At 43.9% G+C, this 26,631-nt stretch overlaps 1 protein-coding gene across 1 annotated transcript in view; it reads left to right on the top strand.

Moving 5' to 3' along the window:
* The window catches only part of AMN (amnion associated transmembrane protein), a 235,143-nt gene that overhangs the window by 136,945 nt on the left and 71,567 nt on the right, over positions 1-26,631 (top strand). The window contains exons 6-10 of the mRNA XM_069207299.1: positions 10,153-10,290; positions 12,584-12,692; positions 14,828-14,910; positions 20,980-21,166; positions 22,870-23,044. Of these exons, the coding sequence (XP_069063400.1) occupies positions 10,153-10,290; positions 12,584-12,692; positions 14,828-14,910; positions 20,980-21,166; positions 22,870-23,044 (692 nt within the window). The remainder of the gene's footprint in view (positions 1-10,152; positions 10,291-12,583; positions 12,693-14,827; positions 14,911-20,979; positions 21,167-22,869; positions 23,045-26,631) is intronic.

Here is a 26,631-nt window from a genome sequence, read left to right as displayed (position 1 = left end):
TCCACCAGGACTCCTCTGCATCGTTTACTTCTGCTCCTGGCCACCTGAACCACAACTGGACACTTCAGGAACTGACAAGACTGCAACTCCAGAGACGATCTCACCTTGTAACATTGTTTCTCCGGCTCCACCCAGTAACTGCAACATTTCCCCAGCTGTGCATCCTCTGGGGTTGGCAAGACTTCAGCTGCACTAGGAAACCAGAAGGAATCTCCCTTGGAGTGAAGGAGTCACTCCCCTGCATCTGCAGGCACCTACAGCAATGACGACCGGCTGCGTGGATCTGGTCTCCTCTTAAACCAAGTGGATCCTGCATCACAGGTTGTGGTCTGGAGTGGTCCCCTTGCTCCTCTCTGCCCGTTGTCCAACTTGGGAGGCGGTGAGCCCTTGCCTCCCCTTGCAGGACAGCACCCCGTGCACTGTGACTCGTGCAGCAATAAAGACTTGTTGACTCCTGCTCCAAGCGATCTTCAGACTCCGAGTAGACTCGGCCTCCAGCACTTCATCCTGTCAAGAACAGTCTCCTCTCTGCTGCTCCAACGATGTGGGACTCCTCTCCAAGTGTGCTGACTGGACCTCACTGCAACTTACTGTGCCTGCTGCTAGTGCGTTGCCTGTGGAGCTTGCGACTGCTTCTGCTGGCTCTTCCCCTGCTGAGGGTCAGCCCGGACACCCCTCCAAGGGTTGAGTTTCCTGGATCTTGCTGGTCCGCTTCAGCCTTGCAACTCTTCTTTTGCTTCTTCTTGCATTTGCCAAGATTTGTTGGTGGTTCTCATAAATCACTGACCATCTGCATCGCGACGACCGGCGTGGGACACCATCTACACCGCTCCAAGAACTCCTCTGCAGCTCCTGGACTCCACAGCTGGTCTTCTTCTTGCCCTGTCGACCAGGATCTTCATCCACAGAAGGGTGGGTAGTGGCTCCTGCCCCGGCTGGACACTCCATCTGGACTGGACACTGTCCCCTTCTTGCAGGTCTTCTTCTTCCAGAATCCACCTTTGGTTTCTTCTGGTCTAGTCATGTTCTTGCACAATCCATTTTCTAAGTCCTCTTGTCAGTCCTGAGGAAGACCATTTGCTTACTTCTGCTCTCCTGGTTCCTGGGGTCACTCAGGTACTCACCTATTGGGGTCCCTAGTTCTTCCAGCTCCCCTCTAACTACTCCATATACTGGGGTGGGGGACTTTACTTCGCATTCCACTATTTTAGTCTATGGTTTGGTCCTCTGTTAGGGCTCTAACTATTTTTCACTAATTCTTACCAATGCTTGTTGTTTCTTGTGCCAATTCCTAATTACTGCTGTGTATGTTTAACTGTGGGGTTCCTTTCATGTGTGATAAATTACTGTGACTGTTGTGGTATTGCATAAGTTTTGCATGTCTCCTAGATAAGTCTTGGCTGCTTATCCACAGCTACCTCTAGAGACCCTGGCTTCCTAGACATTGCCTACATTCACTAATACGGGTTGCCTAGCCCTCGTATAAGGTGCCAACACCATAGGTGTCCACCACACACCAGGCCAGCTTCCTACAGTATTCTGAGACTGGTCACTCAAATTAAGAGTCTGTACCCTCAGGCTGAGCAGAGGGTAGGGGTGGGTTCTCCCTCCTCCTGTCTCTCTTGCTGGGGTCCTGTACCTTCTACTTTGGAGTGGTATCCCCAGAAAACTGAACTGTTAGAGCGCCTTGGCGGCCGACCTTCCCAGTTCCCCTAACACCACAGGCTACTCTTTCCACAGAATGCAGTCTATGGGCATCTGGGGACTAACTATGACCCTTTTCTGGGTCACCCCTCCGCCCCACTTTAGGGACACCAGAGCCATAGGGCGTAAAACATCCCGTCGATGGGCTGGAGTCACTCTACACAACCGACCGGTGTATTGCTCTGGGGTGACACGTCTTTCCACAACCATGGTATGGCTAGCCCCACTGTCCCTCAGAGCAGTGACTGGGACCCTGTTCACTGTCACCTGCTGGAAGTGACGACTCCCACTCTCAGGGATCACCAACTCACCCTCTGAGTCCACCTCCCAATTGAAGGAGATCACATCATGGTTTATGGCCTGCCCCTGGTGACTACCTTCCCCTAAGGCCACATTGGCCACCCCCGTAGAGAGGTCACCAATGGGGGTTTTCTGAGGACAGAAAGAGTACCCTTTCTTTTGTTCTACCTGAGAAAACTCAAAGCAACTGGGTTGAAAATGGGGTGCCCTGGGCCACCGCCCATTAAAAAAACCTCCTTCCATCCCGTCTGAAGGGACCTTGGAACCTTTGTCTCCCCTGATGTCCTGGGACCTGTTTGTGTCTCCTTGACGCCCCCCTCCCCCTTCTTCTGTCGGGCACCTTGCCTACCCTTGGCTGAGTCTTCCACATACAACTTCTTGTGGACCCTCGTATTCATCCAGTGGTCTGCCTCCTGAGCAAGCTTCATGGGGTCAGTAAGCCTGCTGTCAATCAAGTGCTGGCGCAGCTCTGTAAAACACAGACTAGATAACTGTTCCTATACAAACAAACTGTACAGCCCCCAATAAGCTGTTACCTCACTGCCCTTCACCCAACCATCCAGTGCTCTGCAAAAGTAATCCACCCACTCAAGCCAGGTATAGGAATCAAGTTTCCTACTCTCCCTAAACTTCAGTCTGTACATCTCTGGTATTGGCCATACCTAGTGATAAGAGCATCCTTCATGGTAGTGTAGGTGAGCTCCCTTGCTGCCTCTAGTGCCAACAAGGTGTCCCTGCCCCTCCACTGTGAAGTAGTTCCATAGACCTGCCCCCCAGTCTTTCTCGGGGATACCATGCTTGTGGATAGCTGCCTAATTGCCCTGAAACCACCTGTGTATGTCATCCTCCTTAGTGAACACTTTCCCTAGATTCCAGGGTAGGTGCACCCTTCTCTCAAACCACACTAATGAAATGCTGCCACCATCTGTGCTGGCCTTGCCATTTAAGTCCAGCTCCTTTAAGCTCCGCTCGTGAGCCAAGATCATTTTTATTTATTTTATGGCTGTTTCTTTGCCCTCATTTCCAGCCTGAGTTTTTCAAGCTCCAAAGTGTACTTCCTAGCCTCCCGTCTGCCCTCCAGCTTCTCTGGGGTCAGACCCTTGGAAGAAACACTGCTGCCAGGCCTGGAGGGTACCCTCCCCTCAGGCAAATCCTGTTATGCCACAAAATCACCATGTAGACTCTGCTCCACCAGATCCACACTGCCCACCTCTGCATGCTCACCAGCCTCCCTGGCTGCCACCCAGGCCCTCAGCACCTTTACCAGCTCCTTCTTTCTAGTGAGGCCTTTATAAGGACCCCTGAACTCCTTGCAGAACAGTTTGAGCTGAAGCACCGTATAGGTCTCAAGCCTCTCCTGCTCAAACACCAAATCTGCAATAACTGCTGCTGGCCCATCAGACTGAGACATGATTGTGGATGAAACTTAGAGGTTGCACAAAAACTCCAGAAGGCATACAGAAAAGATATGGAAGTAGTCTACACCAATCATTGTATGGCAAATACAAACACAAGTCCTATCCTTACTGCTGATCACCAATTTTAGAAATAGGGTCTCAAGTTGGCAGTGGTTTGCACCCTGTCCAAGTAGGGACCCTCACTCTAGTCAGGGAGCCACATAGCTAAGATAACCCCTGCTCACTCCCTTGGTAGCTGGGCACGAGCAGTCCGGCTTATCTCAGAGGCAATGTGTAAAGTATCTGTACACACACACACACACACACACACACAACACACACACACACAACACACACAGTAACACAGTGAAAACACCACAAAAGTACTCCACACCAGTTTAGAAAAATAGCCAATATTTATCAATCAATCAATCATAGCATTTGTAAAGTGCAGTACTAGCACCCCTAAGGCTATCTGGGCACTGAGGGTGCTGTGTCTCTGTCAAAAAGCCATGTCTTGAGTCTCCTTCTGAAGTCTGCCAGGGAGGAAGCTGTTTGGAGGTGGAGGGGCAGACTGTTCCAGGACTTGGCTGCTCTGTAGGAGATGGAGCGGCCTCTGTTGCATCTGCAATGGATGCAAGGGGCGTGTGCGAGGATTAGCGAGGCGGAGAGTAGTTGTCTTGCAGGGACTTAGAAGCTCAGTCCATGGTTGATGTAGGATGGCCCTAAGTTGTGGAGAGCCTTGTATGCAAGTGTGAGAATTTTGAATTGGCAACTCTTCTGGACGGGGAGACATTGGAGGTTCCTGAGTTGTAGGGTGATGCTTGAGCGCTTGGGGAGGTTGAGGATGAGTCTGACTGCGGTGGTCTGTAGAATCTGGAATGTTTTTATTCGCTGGGAGGAAACTCCAGTGTGGAGTGCGTTGCCATAGTCGAGGCGGCTGGTGACGAGGGCATGCGTGACTGTCTTTCTGGGGTCAGTATGGATCCATTTGTAGATCTGACAGAACATACAGAGGATGTAGAAGCAGGAGGAGTCAACTGAGATTACTTGTCAATTCATGGATAGTTGGCAGCCGAGGATAATGCTGAGGTTTTGTGTGTGGTCTGATGAAGCTGGCGTTAGTCCGAATTCTGCTGGCCACCAGCTGTGGTCCCATGTGCAGGTGTTCTTCCAAGGGATCAAGACTTCCGTTTTGTTGGTATTTAGTTTGAGGCAGCTGTTTTTCATCCATGTTGCTATGTCGGTCAAGGCATTGCGGAAGTTGGCTTTGGTGTTGTGGGGGTCTTCGGTGAGTGAGAGGATTAGTTAAATGTCATCAGCGTAGGAAAGTATATTGAGTCCGTAGGATCTGACGATGTCTGAGAGGGAGGTCATGTAGATGTTGAACAGGGTTGGGCTGACAGAGGATTCTTGGGTTATGCCACAGGTGATGTTCTTGGGTGTAGAAGGGAAGAGAGGAAGGCGGATGCTCTGCATGTGATCTGAGAGGAAAACAGCGACCCACTTAAGGGCATTTCATTGAATGCCTATGTTATAAAGTCTGTTGAGGAGAGTGTGGTGAGAGACTGTATCGAACGCTATGGGGAGGTCCAGAAGGATCAGAGCTGCCGACTCTCATCAGTCGAGGAGGGTCCTGATGTCGTCTGTTGCGGCGATCAGTGCAGTCTCTGTGCTGTGATTGGCCCAGAACCCTGATTGTGAGGTGTCAAGAAGATGGTTTAGTTCGAGATAGTCAGTGAGCTGTTGGTTGATGGCTTTCTCAAGCACTCTGTCCGGGAAGGGGAGCAGGGAGATTGGTCTGTAGTTTTTTAGGTCACTGGGGTCAGCGAAAGGTTTCTTTAGGAGAGGTCTGACCTCTTTGTGCTTCCATTCGTCTAGGAAGGTTTCCATGGAGATGGAGGTGTTGAGGATGCAGATTAGTTCTGTGCTAACAGTGTTGGCTCTGAAGTTAAAAAAACAGTGGGGGCAGGGGTCGGTGGGTGCCCCGGAGTGGATGGATGATATGATGGCTGCAGTGGCCTGTGTGGTAATCAGGGACCAGGAGGTTATCGTGTGGCTGGTGTTCGCTACTTGAGAAATGTCTAGGCTGGAGGGTTGGGGAGTCGACATTGTTGTATATGGTGGTGATCTTGCTCTGGAAGTAGTCTGAGAGGGTGTCGCAGAGTTCCTTGGATGGGTGGATGGTGGTCCTGCTGAGCAAACAACAATTAAATAGCTAGTAAATTAATGGTACAAATATTTAAAAATAAATTTTAGTAGTACAGCAGCACTTTTTTTGTAATTCTCTAATGAGATGGAAACAAATACTGTAATAGTATCAAAACAAATCAGAATGCTTTAGTTGGTGATGTACAAATGATAAATTATTTGCTGAAAGAGGATTTTCACACATCATTGTATATCCGTAAAACTACATGTCATTGGGAAGGTTTGTGGCCATTTCAAATGGAAAATATCTGTCTGTAAATGACAGTATGCTACAACATCCTGCATTAGTAATATATTTATTAAAAGTGAGAGTTTTAAATATGAACTGAGAAAGATTCCTGCACCCACCCTGATGAAAATGCTATTAGTGAACTAAAAGGGAAGTCAGTGGTCATGTGTACCCTATATGTGGGCTAGATTTTTGTAGTACGTGTTGTTAAAGTATAACCTTTTAAATCAAAAAGAAGAGCTTTTTGTACAGCAGACATGCTGAACTCACATATTTGAATGTGCTCTCATATGTGATAATGAAGAAAAAGATGACTAGTTGAAATAAAAAATTTGTCTAGGATCTCACAATTTGAGACGAGTTTATGGGTCAAGTGATTTACCGTTAGGTCGAGTAGATTATTCAAGTCACTAGACCTGCAGGTCTGGTAAAAATGTTCTGATTTTTTTAGGCCTGCTAAAAGGATCCTTGCTGTAAAACCCAAGGATCTATCCCCATGAAAGAAAGCAGCATTAATGGCTTTCCTAAGTGACACTCCACTAACTGACATTGGTAAAGCAGCTACATGGTCAACCCCACACATATTCACTAAACCTTATGGTGTGGATAGCCTAGGCAGACAGTAAGCAGTGGTTGACCAAACAGACCTTAAGACTTTGTTTCAGACATCTGTCTCATCCTCACGCTAGTCACCACTATCGGGAGGTACTGCTTTTTAGTTTATGCTAAACATGCATTTATAGGAACACATGCTAAAAATGAGGAATGTTACTTGCCCTGTAAGCATCTTTTTGTAATGTGCAGTGCTGTAGATTCACATGCACCTCACCGGACTTGTGACAATGTACTGACAGATGTCTTCATTTTTGCACAATTTACTCCCGGAAGTTAGACAACACACATGTGCATCATAAGACACTATGGGGGTCATTCTGACCTCGGCGGGCGGCGGTTGCCGCCCGCCTGGCGGGAACCGCCATTTGGCCCCACCGCGGTCAAAAGACCGCTGGTGCAATTCCGACCTTCCCGCCGGCCCAGCGGGAAGGGGGCCTGCAACACTGAAGCCGGCTCCAAATGGAGCCGGCGGTGTTGCAGGTGTGCGACGGGTGCAGTTGCATCCGTCGCGCTTTTCACTGTCTGCTATGCAGACAGTGAAAAGCAGGCTGGGGCCCTGTTAGGGGGCCCCTGCACTGCCCATGCCAGTGGCATGGGCAGTGCAGGGGCCCCCAGGGGCCCCAGGACACCTGTTCCCGCCAGCCTCTTTCTGGCGGTATAAACCGCCAGAAACAGGCTGGCGGGAAGGGGGTCAGAATCCCCTGGGCAGTGCTGCTTGCAGCGCTGCCCTGGAGGAGTCTCCCAGCCGGGGGAAATCCGGCAGGAAACCGCCGGACCCGGCTGGGCGACCGCGGCGGTACGGAATGACGAATGAAGCACCGCCAGCCTGTTGGTGGTGCTTCCGTCATTCGTGACCCTGGCGGTCTATGACCGCCAGGGTCGGAATGAGGGCCTATGGCACTACTCCATATACCATTCTCACCCACTGTGCGGAAAAACAATGTAACGTGGAGTTGATGCCCATGCTCCCTGCTACCTAAGAGAGGAGTCACTATTCCTCGAGACTGAAAACCTTCTTGGAGAAAAACAACTTACAAACGTCCGAGCCCAGCACTAGATGTCAGGATATATATATAAAACATTTAATCACACTTACATATATAATATTTAAAAAGTCAAAATTAATTACTTAATGTAAAATTATTTCTTATGGGGTATAATGCTAAGTTCTGTCTCCATTATTTTCTATAAGAGGGTGTTGCATACCAGTGGTTGGCCATATGCAGTGCTGGATTTACACTTTAATCTGAGCTGGAGTATATGTTCTACTGTTTTGCGTCCTTTGTAAACATAGTTACATTAGAACTGCAGTTTGTAAATAGGAATGAGCTTACACTTTTATGAGTGGGTGCATTTCCCTCCCTAGCTCTCCCTTAACCCCTCTTGATCTCCCAATACCCCTCCCTTTTAGTAGTACATTTACTACTAAATCTTAAGCATGAGTGTGCAGAGATCTGTGCAGATGGACCAGATATCCTTGAACAGACAAGATTGGGGAGGTGGAGACATAGACCCCCACATGTAGGGTTCTGATAGTATTTTGTAGTACATGAGTACTTCTATTGTACTACTATAAGCATACTACAAAATCAGTTTGTGAATAGGCCCCTTAATGTCTATTGATTAAGTAAAGTAATACGTATTTAACTGATGCCCATTGATAGGAGCAAGTACTTCAAACCTGCATAAACACTCAATATGTGACAGTGCTAAGTACAGGTGAAAATTGGTACAAGGTGTCAAACTGTTGAAAGTTTTATATGCTGGCAGGCTATGTCATTCTCATAACACCAATCGACTGTTGATAGAGTTTCCACCCTCATGGTGAAAATATGAGTGACACCTCATCATGCCATGCATTAAAATGAATGGGCACTGCTGGAGCTCTGAAGAGATTTTAAATGTTCGAGCTTAATAAGAATACTGTTTAAGTACACTAATTAATGTAAACTGTTTAAAAAAAAAGTCTGTCTAAAACTTACTTGAGTTCTTCATGTGCACAGAAGTTCCATTCGAAATGACTGAATAAACCTGGAAATCACGGGTGTGGCTTTCACCATGGTGATCCAAACACATGCATGCAGTGCACGTTCCCAAAAAATACTGACCCAGAAAATATCAGAGGTAAAAGAAAATGACTACACATACACCTCATTTAGCTTACTTAATGGTTAATATGGGTAAGTAGTATTCAGCATTAATGCAAATCAAAAAATTAGAAAATAGTCTCAATAACGAAATATTTGTGGTGATTTCTAAAGGGATTTATAATGTTTGATATTCTATGGGTTTACCAGGCCCCACCCCAGTCTCAGATTTTCAGAGAGGAAATGAAGGAAGCTGCAGTGAATGTGCCCTTTGAGATGCAGTGTCTTGTTTTGCCTACTTCAGTGAATTAACCCCAGTGGAGCCTTAACAATTTCTAGACACTATTGCACATCACAATGTCTGTCTTCCAGTTAACCTGATCAATCAATACAATGACACTCGAAAGGAGCTGAGGAATCATTTTACTGCTAAAAGTGCCTGTTGTTCATGGAATCTGGATGGCTTCAAGGGTTGTAGATGGCCATGGACTTGGTTACTGTGGTCCGGGGCATGGGAAGCCAGAGGGTGGAGGTGCTCACAGTATTTCGGCAATGGAAGAACTGGTCTAAAACTTCTAGTCCTGCTTAAACGCTTCATGTTCTTCCTTCAACCTTGCAAGTAGACTTCCAATTTCTATCCCTTAAACAAATATCCAAAGTAATTCTACTGGCCTATTAGAAATTGCAAAGCTTTAGAAAATCCCTAACTTGAAGACAAGCTTTTTTCACGATAGGCAGGTAAGGCCTGGAGCCAAATATGAGTTAGGGTGCACACCCTGTCACCTCGAAACCATGTTAGAAACAATAAAAGCACTAGTTTCGTTAGAAGTTTTTTGATACATTTGAAACCCATATTTTCCTTTATCAGTAATATTTATTGTGTATCTATATTATTTTATGGTCTATATGGCACATTTAAAAGGGGTATGTGTGCTTCTGCTTAAGACACGTTGAATTACATATTTAGTCATCTGAAAATGGCCTCCTTCTGTTGACGAGTGCTTGGGATCATAAAAGAAGCGAACCTTTCGCCCTGAATTAGTTCCCTGAAGAAGGAAATGGGGGAATCTGAAATGCTTTCTATATGGCTTTCACTAACCTTTAGGCAGGGTCGGACTGGGACAGAAATTAGACCCAGGCACCAAAATAAATGTGGCCCCCATTAACAAATCAGGTAGGCAAAAAAGTGCCCCACATTTGCAAATCGGGAGAATTTTGAATTTGTTGAGACATGCTGCATAGGTATCTTGTATGGTGGGGAGGCTACATGGATTTGAGCTTGTTCTAGACAATGTTTGTGGTAATATCAGGGAAATCAACAGTGAAAACCAGCCTACCAGACCACAAAACAGGCCAACAAACAGCCAGAAAACAGTCCACAAACTGACTCGTCAGACCAGCACATCCAGCACTGCCAAATTGCCCTGTAGGCCATCCGACCCGGCCTTTAGGTAAGACATTTAGCCAAACATATTTTTTTATGGCCAATATTCATAACTATTCCCTGCTGTTTGTGTTCGTGGACTAAGGGACTAAGCAAGCCAAAATGCCATTCATCGTATTAATAACTGTTCAGTTCCAGTAAAACCTGCCTTTCCTTTAACACTAGAGATTCGACAGACATGAAGATTTTGCTGCATACCTGGAAACAAACACTGCAAAGATGCAATTTCATGGGCTGGGCGCCATCAAAGTTACAAACTCAAGATGCGCTGACAAAACAGGATGTGTGTGTGGGAACACTGCGGTAAGAGCTTTGGCTGGACTCACAGTTGTGGTATGTGCTGACTTGTGACTGTAGGTTGGACAGCTTGAGCCTGGACAAAAAACTGTAAAAAGAGCAATGCTCAGGAGTGATTAATAAGATGATGGAGGTCAATCAAAAGAGGGTTATTTTGAAGGGGAGGGTTTTAAAAAGGGAGTGGAAGTAGGGGGATCTGTGGGCCCACAGAATTCAGTAGAGAGGAAGACTCTAGAACAGCCTGTGTTCAAGTTGCAGTCTAGAAAGTGTGGATGAAAATGTGAACGTGTTACTCTGATTTATAGCTGGATGGTCTAGTTTGACATAGAGAAGTCAATTAAAATGGCACTGTCGAGGGAGGGAGGGACCGAAAGATAGGTAAATGCAATGTTGAATTTCAGTTAACTAGGATTGAGGAAAGTGAACAACATTTGCTTGGTAGTGTTTGCAGTAGTAAAATAGTGCGGCTTGCCCTTTTGAACAGTTAAGAGTGTTAAATATGCCATGGAAGACAGACCCACTTAAGGAAAGGAAAGATAGACACAAGTGTAGTAATAAATGAAGAGCTTATGATGATGAAGCCTTTGGGGACACTGGTCAGGAGAACATGGAGCAAGAGACCCATGTTCGGATTAAGGTGTAGTTGGGTATTAAACGGTTCATAGAGATGTAGTAGGCCACACCTGACCTTGGAAGGTAATAGAAAATGAGTCCACAAGGTCAGTTGAGTCCAAAGAAATGATTCCTCTATGCATATCCATTTATGTGAAAATAGTTAGTATCCGAGTTTGGGACTTCACTTGGACTCCGTGCACTGGACAGATAGATAAATAATATGGAACACAAGTGCAAATATTACTGTTGTAATCGGAACATTATCTGGGTGATAACAGAGATTAATCCCGGTTGAACCCAGTTGACGCACAAATACCAAATTTTGGATGTCTCTACTTGTCTACAATGTCTAATATGCTTGACAGTGAAATTGTGCTGTCAAATACATATATGTACCTTGACTATACAGAAAACTATAGATAGGTAACGGTGAGGTTATTTCACTGAGGGGTAGTTGGAGAGGGTGTGTGTTTGTGTGGACATCAAAGAGACAGCAAGAGTGAATAACACCTAAAGTGAAAAACATCTCAATTGTGCACTTTTTATCCATGTATAGCTGTATGTTCTTATTACTCTAAAATCATCTGCATCCTCTTTTAACTTCTATGTAGAAGCAAAGGGGTAACTGGGGGCCATAACATTGCTTCTCCCCTTCGACCAAAATGTCGTGGGTCCGGCCACCCAACCTGCCACTCTCTCTGCCATTCCAACTTCTTCCCTCCCGAAGCTATGCCATCTGCCCTCCAGCAGAGCAGAGATGCAGTTCTGTACGCACAGACCTTCAGGCATGGCCGTCAAAGCAACCTGGAATTCCTTTATGACTTAGTAACAGTGTGTAACAATATTTATTCACCCACTCTTTATACTTCATAGTGGTGAATAACCAGATTTAGGGAATCTGGTATTCTTGTTAGTAGCTGTTAGGGAGAGTTATATGTAACATATGTATGTGTTATCAAGGTACATGGATACAGGATTAAGAGTAGTAAATCTGTACAGACTTCGATATAATTACCTTCACAATATTTTAGTTGTCACTATTTTGGCAACAGTACATCTGGAGCGTTGTATTTCTGGCCGTAATCTTCTGACATACAGCTACCATGAAAGCTAATTTCTTGTGGTAGGTGCTGGAGGTCTGTCTCCTTATAATACTGTTAGTGCCACAGCTTCCAACTCTGTGAGAGTGACAGCAATGGACTCATTACATGAACAGAATTAGTGTGCTATACTTAATTTGATGTGCACGGTGGCATGATGTGCCATCATTAGCATGCCAGGTGACTCATAATTTACATCTACTGCTACCTCCACAATAAAAGTTTGAATACCAGCAAGGTCAGTCTATGCCCGTGGTCTGTACTTTGGACACATTTACATTGAGTCTTCGTAGCATTGGTTATTTACAGTGCTTGAGGAGATAAAACTGGTCTAAAGTGCTATATTCAGAACAGAGGTGAAGCTCTTGCAGTTCACTTTGGCTCCGTTTTTTTAAACCACCACTGCCGTGCATCATTATATATTGCCATTGAAGCCGTCACTAAACCACAACGCAACAAAACTTAGTAGAGGTCTCCTGGTCTTCATACCAGGTTCGGCCGGGCTTACTTTAAAATTGTTTTTTATGGTATACATTTATAGTAACTGCTCAGATCAAATGTTTCTATTTATGTATATTTTAAAGGAAATTCTAAATATTTGCTCCACCTTGAAGCAACATACTGAGAATCAGTGTCCCGGAGTAGTGTGCAAGGACCCCCTAAAACCAAATGGACACTGCTGTGAAATATGTGGTAAGTCACACTTCCATATTTTAATTTCTGAAAGCAATGTTGGTATGAATATATTTATTTACTTGCTGTGGTTTTCTGTGACATAAAATGTGAAATGGGCTAACGGGTCAAGAAAGAATAGCATCTCATCCCCACCTCCTCAGAATATTCCTTGACCTGAAAGAACTCCTGAAAGAAGAAAGGAGATTCTTCCTAACTACTGGGAAAAAACAACTGGGACTGATCTCCAAGGGTCATCTGGATGGCTTCCTGTTCTCTGCTGCAGGTACACAAAAGGCAGGAAGACTCTCCTCTGAAGAGGATCTAGACATTTAGGGCCAGATTTAAGGGAAAATGACAGTGCGGTAGCTGCGCCAAATTTGGCAGCGTCACACACTGTCATTTTCACAACACAGGGATGCGCCATATTTAAAAGAATACGGCACACCCCTGTGGTTCCCCCTGCACTGGCGCTGAATTTGCTGCCGTGTGCCAACGCAGCAACCCATGAACAAATGTGCAAGGATGGCTGCGTTGATGGGGAGATTGTTTTTGTGCAGGAAGGAACACCATCTTGCACAAAAACAATCTTAAATGGCAATTTGAAGAATGCAGCACACATAGAAAGAGCAAAAAATGAGGAGAAATGAAAGCATTTCTCCTCGTTGCACCCTGCAAACGCCACCGTTGGGGTGGCATTAGATGATGGAGCTGCCTCAGGTTTACGAAAACTTGTAAATCTGGGGCAGCATCAAAATGCAATGGGTGTTGCTGTGGCATGCCCACAGCAACACCCATTGCATGTCCCTTCCATGCAAAGTGCTGCGTGTGAAGGGACCGTATTTACAAGGTGGCGTTAAACCACAAAAAGTGGCTTAACGCCACCTTGTAAATATGGTGCAGTGCGTAGCGCCACCGGAGCGTCACTAAAAGTGACATTCTGGTGGCAAGTGGGGCTCTTAAATATGCCCCTTAGAGGTGCGGTGGACTGCAGTAGACCTCCAGACAGAGACCTGGTGCCTAGAAGCCTGCCCTCAGTTTCTATGGACTTCAGAGGAGGCTCGGAATGATTTAAGACATACTCATTTTGGTTCATCCCATTCAAAGCTTTTTCCTTAAAGAAGAGACCTCGAAGCGAAGGTGTTAATGGATCAATGTTCAGCTACAGCATTTAACCTTGCTCCGCTGGGTGATTTTGAAAACCAGAAAAGGCCAACCATAGGACTTTGTGGCTAGCAGAGGTGAAAATGTCATCCCAGATGTGAAACTTCCTCAGTGGCTCAAAAGCTGACTTTGTACCGTTCTGAGCATTTGGCCCTAAAAATGAAGGGATCAGCAGGAGGCCAACAATGTCTTTGAGGGACCTTCACTGGCTTTAGCACCCTGTCTTGCTCCACTGAAGGATTTTGAGAACCAGAAAAATAACAATGTTCCAGTATAACTCTTACTAGAGTATCCTGCTAGCCTCACTTGCTTTGTTGCTTCTTGTAAATTTTAAAGAATTAGGTCTTTCTCCACTTATCCATTTTAACCATTTTTTGTATCTGTTTGCGTTGATTATTCCTCCCGGGTTCTGTGGCAGACTCTGAAGTATTTGAATAATTCATTCGATTTTCTCAATAATTCCTAGCAACATTTATGTCTTTTTAAACAGCATGTTTGGAAAAACCGAGCTGTAAAATGCACCATTTGGCTTCACTTTTCCGAGATTTTCATGGGGGAGAACCCACTAAACCTTACTGTAGAGCGAGGCCGATTCACTTGCTATACTCACTCGATTGGTGCGATGTTGGGTGGCATGAACGTTTTGACAGGTTTACTTTTGACCCCCAGTGTGACTCCAGGTAGGGGAGACAGTTTATTTTCTAGGAAATGCCACAGCCATCAAGAACAACTGATCTCCTCTGTAGCATCTTTTGCACTCCCCTAACTTTCCATCCCTTTAAGAATGCTCCATACAGTAGTTGTGGAGCAGTTTATGGCGGACCTTGCATTTACATCCATAGCGCTAATAGAACTTATTTCCTTTTAGAATGTATCTCTGTTTATTGTATGTTTTAAAGCTTGATTGTACAGGTTTGGACCTTCAAAAACCATTGTGCTTTTATTTTCATTCGTGGAGCTTATTCTTTTTCTTCTCTAATTAATTGACATAGGAGCCACACTTTCATTGGATTACTCACCAAATTTTGACATTGAGGCATATCGAAACAGGCTGCTTCATGGCTTTCTCAATCTGGTATTGTATGCTATTTCTGGTAAAATTGTATCTTATATGACATTAATAAGACGTGAATGTATACAGATATATACAGTTATATATATATATATAATTAAAATCTCATTTTCATATTTTGTACTCTTAATAACGATGATTGGTAGAACAGCATTCGGTGGGAAATATTTTAGGTGCCCAATTTGGTCCTGGTTGTTGGAAATATTTATAAATGACATTTGTTTTACCATAGGAAGGTTTGCCAGTGCATAATCACAAAACAAAAATTTCCAAAATGTTTGTGGCACAAATTTTACTTGGAGATTCAAAGCATCAACCTCATGTTTGACAACCTGCTTGAATGCAAGTACTTCGGGTGGCATTTCAAATGGAGGGGGAGTTGAATGTAGACTTCAGTCCAAATGTTCTGGCTAATTTCTTCTGTCAAAAAATACTCAGTCGAATTTGCCATAGAAATTCAGCTATTTCTGCATTCAGTCTAAATAGATTCTCATTTATAGTGGGTGCAAAACCTAGCCCTTTGTTTAACTCACTATTTTTTGCGTCAGCGAGGGCTTTCCCACTTAGGTTAATGGTGATGATTGGCGTGGTTGCTAGGATTTGCTTGTTCTCAGGAGTGCATTTTTCAGGGTGTCTTGTCAGGAGACCCTTTGATTTTTCTTTTTCTTTCCTCTCTCTATGCCCCTGCCTCTGTCTAAAAAAGACCTGCTCTGGTAGTGCCAAGGAAAATGTGGCAAGGTGAGATATGCGGGAAGACCATAGGTATGTGGCCATAATCATGGGTTATTGTGTGGTGTTACCGGTCCATAGGTAAATTAAGGAGGATAACCTCTCCTATCCCTCTTTTTTTTTTGGTTGGCACTTGTCACCGCCATGAAGAAGTATCCAGGAAGGATGTTGTTTTGAAGTAGCAATATTTCTTTGAGTAAGGATAAACAATCTCATGGGACAACTTTTTCAAGTCTTTCTGACAGCTTTATATTTTTGAGTCAAACACTCCTTGAATTCCGCTATTTCTTTTATTAACTTCCTCCAATTTCCTTTTGAAAGTTGAAATGCTAATGGAAATGATTAACCTTCCGTATTGATTCCTCTAAGGGTCTTTAAGGGCCTGTATTGGCACTAGTTAGGGCAGAAACATGTTGGCTCAACACGGATGAACAGGTTAATGAACAGGTTATTGAATGTAATCATCATCCACTTGTTTTTGTTTTTAAATATACCTGAGGTACCCGCCAATAAAGGTAGACACTCCCAGGTTTACCTCAAAGTACTTTTAATTCATCTGGATCCCTCCTTTATCCTTTACACTTCTCATAAAGAACTCCCTGTCATTGAGATTGAGTCTGTTCTAGTAGCACCATTTTACTAGGGCTGGGTGAGATTACAAGGATGAAGCATGCCACAAGATGTGGGTGAGGCTTCCTCATCCAGTATGGGTGGCATATCTAGGTCGTCTTTGTTCAAGAGTTAGCCTATGTGGGGCCTTGCCGCCATTACCAATGGTTCAGGTTTATAACAGACAAAACAAACTTTACAACTGCATATTTTTCTGTTAGCATGTTGTATTTTGAAGGATATGCAATGGTATTTTCTCCGACTCTCCTCTAGTTACTCCTCCACTACTTCAGCTCCCCCTCATGCATGCTTCTTTTCTTACAGTGTACGCTCTATATTGACTGTATGATAAAAAGAAAAAGGCGGGACTGTAAAATAAAGAAAAGTGAAATGCTCAAGCAAAGAACAATCTATTGAACAAATTGAAAGATAAAATATTTACCTTTACTGGAAAACTAATTGATATAAAATTGTGTCAATGACTTGTGATGAATTCATACAAAGTAAATCACAGAAATAAATAAAACATCTGAATTAGTTACTCTTTCTAATGCAACCCAGTACACTCACAATATATTTGTTATTCTGCGACAGCCAACAAAAAAAATGAAAATGAAAAATAGAAGTGGTAGCATGCTGAGTCTAGGACCCTCCGTATCAATCACAGATACATTTTCCTTAGCACTCTTTGGCCCATATTTATACTTTTTGACGCAAAACTGCGCCAACGCAGTTTTGCGTCAAAAAAATTAGCGCCGGCTAACGCCATTCTGAAGCACCATGCGGGCGCCGTATTTATTGAATGACGTTAGTTGGCGTTAGCCGCCGGCGCTGTCTGGTGTGCGTTAAAAAAACGACGTACACCAGGCAGCGCCGGCCTAGGGGGAAAATGGCGTATGGGCGTCCACAAATGGTGCAAGTCGGGCTGAGGCAAAAAAATCGCCACAACCCGATTTGCGCCATTTTTTTATGACGCCCATCCCCCATTGAAATGACTCCTGTCTTAGCAAAGACAGGAGTCATGCCCCCTTGCCCAATGGCCATGCCCAGGGGACTTCTGTCCCCTGGGCATGGTGGCATGTAGGGGGGCACAAATCAGGCCCCCCTATGCCACAAAAAAAAAATAAAAAAAATACTTACCTGGACTTACCTTAATGTCCCTGGGGTGGGTCCCTCCATCCTTGGGTGTCCTCCTGGGGTGGGCAAGGGTGGCAGGGGGTGTCCCTGGGGGCAGGGGAGGGCACCTCTGGGCTCATTCTGAGCCCACAGGTCCCTTAACGCCTGCCCTGACCCAGGTGCTAAAATCCAGCGCAAATGCGGGTTTTTTAGACCCGCCCACTCCCGGGCGTCATTTTTGCCCGGGAGTATAAATACGACGCATATGCATCGCAGTCATTTTTTAAGACGGGAACGCCTACCTTGCATATCATTAACGCAAGGAAGGTGTTCACGAAAAAAAATGGCGCTATCTCCATGAACTTTGGCGCTAGACGCGTCTAACGCCAAAGTATAAATATGGAGTTAGTTTTGCGTCTAATTTGCGTCGAAAAAAACGACTCAAATTCGGCGCAAACGGAGTATAAATATGCCCCTTTATCTTCATTCCCCAATTAGAATGCACAGACTCTGAGACTGTAGTTGGCAGAGATGTGAAGCTACATGTCTTCAAAAGGAATATGCTCCAAAGCCTCTGTTCTGTGGGGAGATCCCTATCTTATACATGAGGTGCAGATATGAGAACTCCGAGACTGGATTCGTGGAAGGGCTGAGTATTGGGCAAAATTGGACAGAGTGCTCAGCTCATGTAGTTTCAGGCATGCAACTTGGTGAAGTGATAGCCTTAACTTCATCATTAAATGGAGTAAATAAATACGCTAGTGCAACACAATCACTGTAGAGCCCTTCTTACAGGAGTTAAGCACTGAAAATAAAAATGTGAGTATTTTTCTGAAATCGAGTTGGTTCACTCAGTATGGGTAGCCGTGAGAGCACGTTCATAATGAGAGCGTAATTGGAAGTATCCCTGGGACACAGAGCATTCTCCTTTTAAATTGCCTCGTCTCCCGGTCAATTCTTCATTCACTGTGAATTATGAATGATGAATATTAAATATTGCATGCTTCATGCTGATGGGATAGAAATGTCCTCTGCATGGAAAACTGGTGTATGCCTATGGCCTGAGTGCCTCACCACATGTGAAACTGGTATCCTAACTTTCTGTTTCGATTATTCAAGGTGAGGAAGTTTCTAGGCAGGGTCCGCCCTTGTGTCTGTCACTGATTATTGCAACAAGAATACTGATGACAGCCAGTTGTAGAGATATCACTCTTCATTGTGCCCTTGTTTTGGCTACACCTGCTTGGAGCCACCATCACTGCTGTCTGCTGTGAGAGCTATCACTATGCACAAAGTCTGTGTCAGAGGAGCAACCAGAAAAAGACATTTGAAAGAGAACAAACTGAAACCAGTTGTGAAACCTTAGACAGTTGATCCACATCCCCTGTTTGGAAAATGAGTATATTCTGTGATTCAAATCACTTCAATTTGTTTCAGCTCCAAGTTCCAAGGAAGGGAGTGCTCTGAAGAATAGTTGAAGGACTGCTATGTGCCCAGAGTTGGTGTCTTCAAGACAGCCAGTCTCCCAGTGGTGAGGGGTTGGAGTTGCTGCTGAATGATCTGTGGTTCTGTCTAGAGCTTGTATACCTGCCTGCCAGCTGCTGAGAGAGGGAAGGAGTGTGCCTGCCCCTGCTGGAGTACAGACTGTCTAGGAGACGTAGTAGTGTAGTGAGTTCCTGTTATTAGGAACAACCAGAGGAAGCAGATGACTAAAAGGGAGCTAAGTGAGGAGCAATCTGTGTGTGAAGGGGGCCCTCAGTCTTTCCAAGCAGCCCTTGCAGTGAACTGCACAGTTTTTGAAGTGCCAAACATCGTTGTGTCATCGGCATCCTACCTTGTGCCAGAGAGACTGGTGTGGCCAATGCTGGACATCCTTAACCCTTGTTGTTGCAGAAGCCCTGATCGTCTCAGTGGCCACTTAGGACCGGCTGCACCTTGCACAGCTGAGTATTTGTCTCAACTAGGAGATTGTTACTGCTAAAGACAAGTGCTGCTGTGTGACCCAGTCAAGTTGATCCTGCCTAACGGTGATGTTCCAAGTGAAGTCACTGCTGTGGTCCATCCAGTACCAAAATCATTGCCACAGGAGTGGGACTGCTGAATACATGTGCCCTGCACCACCAGAATGCACCTACAATAACACAGGTAACCACAAGGCCTACCCTTGAGTGGAATGAGAGACGGAGGAAGCAGAAGAATTCTGCACTACAAAGTTAAGATTTTTACCAGGAGAACTCGAATTGGTGAAAGTGAACTGAACAGCTTTGTAGAACCAAACATTGGAGTACGTTTGAGTGAACTGCACCATGCCTAATCCTTGCCTTAGACCTGTGCTATACGCTAGGGGTTGTAGATAATAGAAAACTCTGAAAATGGGGAGAGGATACTGAAGTGGTCTATTGCTTTACTGAACATCTGAAACAAGAGTACAACTGTAACTGAGAATCCTAATTGCACTATGTAATATTTTGTTTGGCTAAGAGATGAAAGTACATTATTTTTTTAACTAAGAGATAAGCATTGGACTGCGCAATATTTTATTGTGTCTGTATTGTGGTTGCCTGTTGAGCTCTGAACTCTTCCTTTCTTCCTTCAAAAAACCTTGGACTTGTCACACTCGTTTACAGGGAGTCAAGGGTGGACTTGGCTGAATTTGCAGAGCCATAGTATGACAGACTCCATGACAACAGAGGTAAATTACTTCATCCACCGATTAGAGCTCAGTAGTCGACGTCTGCCCTGTGGCCTCCCGAACACAGACTGAGAAAGCCGCTCCCATGCTAAGGCACACTTCAACTGGGTACCAGATTCTCTATATTTTTAAACTTTAATGTCTTCCTTCTTTATACCAATGGACCTCCTGAAGAAAGCCCATTAACGGTAGATGCTGAGATGCGTACATCCTTTTTTTCCTACATTGGGTACCAAACTTGACTACTTATGCACCCTGGGATGCATCCTAGGGTGACCAAATCTTCATTTCATGCTATTTGCCAAAATAGTTCTCCCCAGATTTTACCTGCCTTAACTGTGTCCGAAATGCATAATTTGCACTTACGCATAAAAGCAGAAATGCAGTTAGCACATGGGCATATACAACCCAGCTTGGAATCCTGCTTCAAGCGCAAACAGGTTTTACACTCTAAATTGACTTAGCCTTACAGTTGTAGTCAGGGCCTAAGGAAGGTTAGTTCTAGTAGGCAGTGGTAGAATAAGGTTTGCCTCATACACAAAGGGAAATTTGTTGATGTTGATACTGTAGGTACTCCTAAATTATTTCTTTAAATCCAGTACCATTCCCTGACTTGTACACTGTTAGATCCCACTGGAATATACATATAGGATGTACTGTATAGCTAAACGAACTGCAAGGATTATAGCTTTACACTTTCCAAACGTGTGTAGAAATCTTGATTACATGAAAATCTGTTTACATGTACCCTGTATTGACAATGTACCCTGGGTAGACACAAATACTCTGTGTAGTCAATTTCAATTAGTCAATCAAACCTTTGAAAGGTGTACTCGCAAGGCATTACAATTTTACAAGAATAGTAATATTTGCAAAACACAAGTACTCGGCAGCACATAACTCATAACTTTTGTGATTTTTAAAAGGCAAAGTATGCTGGTACACGGATGGCTCTTTCCAAGGTGTACAGGCCTCAGACTTTCCTGAGAATCTTCCCTCGACAAGGAGTCCCAGAAATTCAGATCGTTTTAATTGATGATAAAAATGGGTCAGACACTGGCTCTGTTGCACAACTTCTGGCCAATGACATCATGGCTGATGTTACAGATAATGGTAAGTGAATTATAATTAGAAAAGGATCCAATAGTTTTACAAAATTACAGCAAAAATGGCTTGATTGTTCAAACTCTAGTAACTTTATAAGCTGTGTCCTGTGGTTATGTCCTACATGTTTTCGAGTTACACATATGATCACCCAGGTCCTACAGTCTTTCCTTTAAATCCCTTGCTTCAAAAGACAGCGATTGTGAGGTCTGAGCTTCTTAGTCTTGGACTTTTCTGCATGGAACCCGCTTCCTCTTGATCCAGCAGTAGGGTCCCCAATTCTGCAGGTCCCCCTTCCTGCACAAAAGCAATCCTACCTGTAACGCAGGCACACTTGGGCCATGATGCAAGGGTGCCTACATTGGGGCTAGGCTGCACTCAGTGAGTCAGCAAGGAGGGCTAGCAGAAATGTGCCATATCTTAGTAGATATGGCATATTTCTGCCCTCTCCGTTTGACACAACGCAACAAGTTGTCTTGTTGTGTTGCGTCAAATCTTGGTAAATCTAGCCCACAGTGTGGAGGGGGGAAGTATCAATCCCACTTTATTGGTGCGGACAGGAAGCATAAATTAGCTAAATAGCTGCCTTTTTCAAAACAAGAAGCCATTCTTCAAAGAGAGAGATGTTCATCTTCCTTTTCTGTCATCGTTATCATTGGTAGTGGGCACAGGTGAGTCAGACCTGTCAGAACTGGTCAAGGTGTTTTCATTGATCAGAAGCCAGTTAGAGCTTAGGTCAGGTCACCACCAGAGGGCGACAACCAGAACCACACAATGAGAGGTGTGCAGGCAGGATGGATTCATTCTAGTTGGAAAAGCCTACTCTAGCAACGCTAGTTTCAGGGGTATAAAGTAACAAGGAAAAAGCGTGCAGTTTCTTACTCTAAAAAAGGACAAAGACACATTTTTAGGTGGGGTGGGAGAAGAAGAGCAGAAGCATTAGGTGGGAGGGAGTTAATCTGAAGATCTGTTGTTGCGATTTTGGACTATACATTTTTTCTTCAATAAACCCAAAGGTCCATATCTATTTGCAGATTTGATATTGAAATATAACTGTAACTAGGAACCTTTCTCTAGATTGTGCAATACATCAGTTTCCCAAAACCCAAGAAAATGTTTGTAATCCAATAATTTGCTGAAAGCACAAGCATTTCCTGCCATCTTAACACATAGACAACAAGGAGTTACAGCTTTCGTGTGCTTCAGTTTTACTTAAGGTCACCTTCAATAGATATATTGCATTTCAACAACTCTAAAGTAAATGTCAAATAGTCACAGTTTCCGGTCCCCGGAAGTCATTTGACAAGTGGCCAGTCCATACTGTACGGTCATTCTCTTTTTTTGTGGGACCGGGCACTCTGTAACTTGGCAGATGTCTGCCACATTTAGAGAGTTTCATTGACTACAATTTACTTGTATTACAGCCTGCCGAGTTTTGGAAGGAGTACGCAGTCCCCGAAACTCTGAATAACGCCCTATCTTGTGTTTTATAACCCAGTCATCATATGAAGATCAGTGAGGATGTGTGGCATATGTTCTGGCAGCAGTTTTGCCGGAATACACATTAAGTCACCTTTAGAACTAAACTGAATATAGGCATTTCAAGGGGATCTCAATATATGGTTGTGGAGAGTTCCAAAATTCATCCAAGATGTAAATTAAGGTTATCTTCCACTAACTTATGCCCTTTTCATGATGTTTACAATACTCAGGTCCATCGTTTGGGATTCTGAAGGCAACAATGCAGTCAGCCACTGGGAGCAATTTCAATAATCATGGAGGGAACAGAGCTGCTTCCTGGTCTATCGCAGTTTCGGTTATTGCTGTTCTGATTTTAATTTTGTTGACCAGCGTACTTGTGCTCCTTTACAGGAAGCACAATCTAAGGTAAGAGGAGACACATACATATTTATAACTTTATTTATTTAAGGGTCCACTGGCTGGATATACTGCAGTTCAGTACTGGGCACGTCAGCCTTTAAAATGTTTAGTAAAATGATGCATTTTGCGCGGCCACGGCTTCTGCAAAACATTAGTTAACAAGGACCTTCATTTTTTACTGAGTTCCTTTTATGTGTGTGTATGGGTGGTGGTGGGGGGGAGGCAGGAAAATAACAAATTGATGCATTCAACAAATTCTACATTTGTGATTGTAGAAGGTGCAATGATATAGGATAAGGAAGTCTCAAAGCATACACGTATAACACACATATTTAAGTAGTTGCACACAGAAAGACAACCAAATCCACCGCCTGATAGGCCCTCCTGCCATACCCATAACCGGCCCCCTGCAATACTCATGAGCACACACTCCCACTTCATACTCCCTCCAATACCATTCCATCATTCGCTCACTACAGTAACCTCCACAGATAAACTGTTGATGTAAAACCGTTTGAAAAAAACACAAACTGCAGCTACACAAACTTAACAGGATATACAAATCATCAATCAAAAAAGCTAAAAAAAGATACTACTCAGACAGAATTCTAAATGCTCAATCTACAACCAAGGAATTTTATAAAATCCTCAATGAATTTCGAAAACCTACATGCATGGAAGTAAGTCATCCCACCACTCAAGATTTCACAAACAAATTGGCAACTCACTACACAACCAAGGCAGACACATTGGACTCCTATTTAAAACAGAAGAAAACCATCAGCACCAACCCCTTTACTAAAATACCCTTTAAGAATAAACCATCCCAACCTCTACAGTCCTTCAAACAAATATCCCAGGATGATTTTATGGATTTGGTCAAAGCAAGCAGACCTTCTGGTTGCCCTTCTGACCCTTGCCCACCACAAATCTTCAAGAACATCCTGCTATCTACTTCTGCTGCCACACCTGTAAGAAGAAGCATCAACAACTCTTTAACTTCAGGAACTTTTCCTGCAGACCTGAAAAAGGCATACATACGACCGTTATTAAAGAAAACAAACCTAGACCCGCAAGACCCCAACAACTACAGACCTATCACAAATGGACCTTTCCTGGGCAAATTGATAGAAAGAGCAGCATTCACCCAGATGTCACAATTCATTGAAGACAATTCTATACTTTCAGACTTCCAAACTGGATTCCGCCCAGGAAGAAGCACTGAATCGGCACTCATGGCAATCTGGGACGATCTTAAAAACACAGACGACCGAAATGGAGTTGCTGCACTACTTCTCTTGGACCTCTCAGCTGCCTTTGATACGGTTGACCATGACACCCTAACTCAAAGACTCCACGAAGCCGGCATACAAGGGATTGCTCTCGACTGGATTACTTCCTATCTCCAAAAAAGAGCGAATATCATCCACTCGCCCCCCTTCTCGTCCAAACCCTACCTCACAAAAGCAGGGGTCCCCCAAGGGTCAATCATCTCACCTTTGCTTTTCAACATCTACATGATATCTTTACCAGAACTGATCAATGATTTCCATCTCACATGCTACAACTATGCAGATGACACACAAATACTACTTAAATTAGAAGACCCCAAAAACATTGAAAACTCACAAATCTTCAGTTGCCTCAGAGCCGTTGATCAGTGGATGACCTGGAGCCATCTCAAACTAAATACCTCCAAAACAGAAATACTCATATGTGGTGACTGGAAAAATTATGACCCTCTGTGAGTCTGGCCTGACGATCTCGGACCACCTCCTCAATTATCCAAGGTAGTTAAAAACCTAGGAATCACCATGGATTCCAATCTAACTATGAATGCCCAAGTAGACAAATTAGCACACACAAGCTTCATCACCTTAAAGACTTTACGACGCATCTTCCCCCACCTCGGATTTCCACACAAGGTGCAAGCTACTATCACACTTGTATTATCCAAACTGGATTATGCCAATAGCCTCTACCATGGATCATCTCTATCTGTTATGAAAAAACTACAACGTATCCAGAATTCCGCAGCCAGGCTACTACTACATATAAAGCCGCAAGCCCACATCTCCCCTGCCTTGAGAGCACTACACTGGTTACCCGTTGCCAGAAGATGCACTTTCAAGCTGCTTTGTATCACCCACAAAGCTATACATGGAACCCGACCGCATTTTATCAGAAAGAATATTACCAAATACATCCAACAAAGAACCCTGCACTCAAGACTAGCACCCCGCCTTAGAACACCACCATACAAGAAAAAGACTGTAGGTGGTACATCCTTCTCCGTCCAAGCAGCCAAACTATGGAATTCATTACCCCCAACTATAAGAGCCACAGATAACTTTCTTGTCTTCAGAAAACTACTCAAGAGTTGGCTCTTTCCTTCATAACCACCTTTTTCAAACAATTATGAACTGCATATGCCTATGTGGATAAATATTTTTTTCAGATTATATGTATATTTCTATTTATATATAGTTTCTTTGGAAAATATGTATTGCTACTGTCATAACAATAAAATACACACACACTCTTTAAACCTGTCTGACTAAGTATTTTTTACCCATGATTCTAATTGTGTATTGTATGTGCATATGTGTGTGTATTCATGTGTGTGTGTGTGTGTGTGTATATATATATATATATATATGTATGTGTATATGTTGTTTCTGTGCTTGGCATGTTCGTGGATCATTGCATGGCTCCTGGTTTTTGGGTTGTTATACTAGATATCTATGAATTCCTGCTCTCATCTTATCACACTTATCTACTCATCACTCTTATGTCATGTCTCTATCAAACTATCCTCCATTCTCACTCTGACTCATCCCAAATCCCTTCTACCACTTTCATCTCCTAAATATCTCTGCCTAAGCTCTTCCCTCCACCTCCACGTCTAACTCACCAAACCTCACTCTACCTCTGTGACCTCCCACACAACCCTACTAAATTCTCCTGCATTCATCCCAACCTGCTACTATGCTTTCCCTAACCCTTCCACATACTCTTCCCCCTCCATCCCCCTTTATTCATCCCAAACCTTTGGGTTGAGTAAATGAAGGATATACTCCCAATTAACACTTCTGGATTTCTTTCCTCCACCCCTCCATTACTCCAGTCAATCTAACTAACAAACTCTTATATCCGCGGCTCAAATTAACTCATAATAATACTAAAACTGTACTCATTATTAAATGATACTAATCCATCACTAATTCTTGTTGGGTTCCGGAGTAGCGTGCTACTCATCGAAAAGCGCTTCGACGCCTCGTCAGGGGTAGTAAGCGCTATATAAATACGATTACAATACAATACAATACAAAGTACAGCAAAGCCGTGTTGTGGAATAATGACCCACTAATATGACAGGATCTGCATTTAGAATTCATAGTGTCCAGGGCAACAGTTTGTACCTTAATGAACAAATTACTTACCTTCGGTAGCGCATTATCTGTTAGAGGCTCTATCTAGCTGCAGATTCCTTACTTTTAAATTTCCTCAGGCGTCAGACTGGATCTAGAAACTTTTCCTTGAGCAATACCCCTGCATGTGCTGTCGGGTGGCTCTATTTGGCTCCGTGTGGC

The sequence above is a fragment of the Pleurodeles waltl genome, chromosome 9 (assembly GCF_031143425.1).
Source record: "Pleurodeles waltl isolate 20211129_DDA chromosome 9, aPleWal1.hap1.20221129, whole genome shotgun sequence".
NCBI lineage: Eukaryota > Metazoa > Chordata > Amphibia > Caudata > Salamandridae > Pleurodeles > Pleurodeles waltl.
This window is presented reverse-complemented; position numbering and strand designations above follow the sequence as displayed.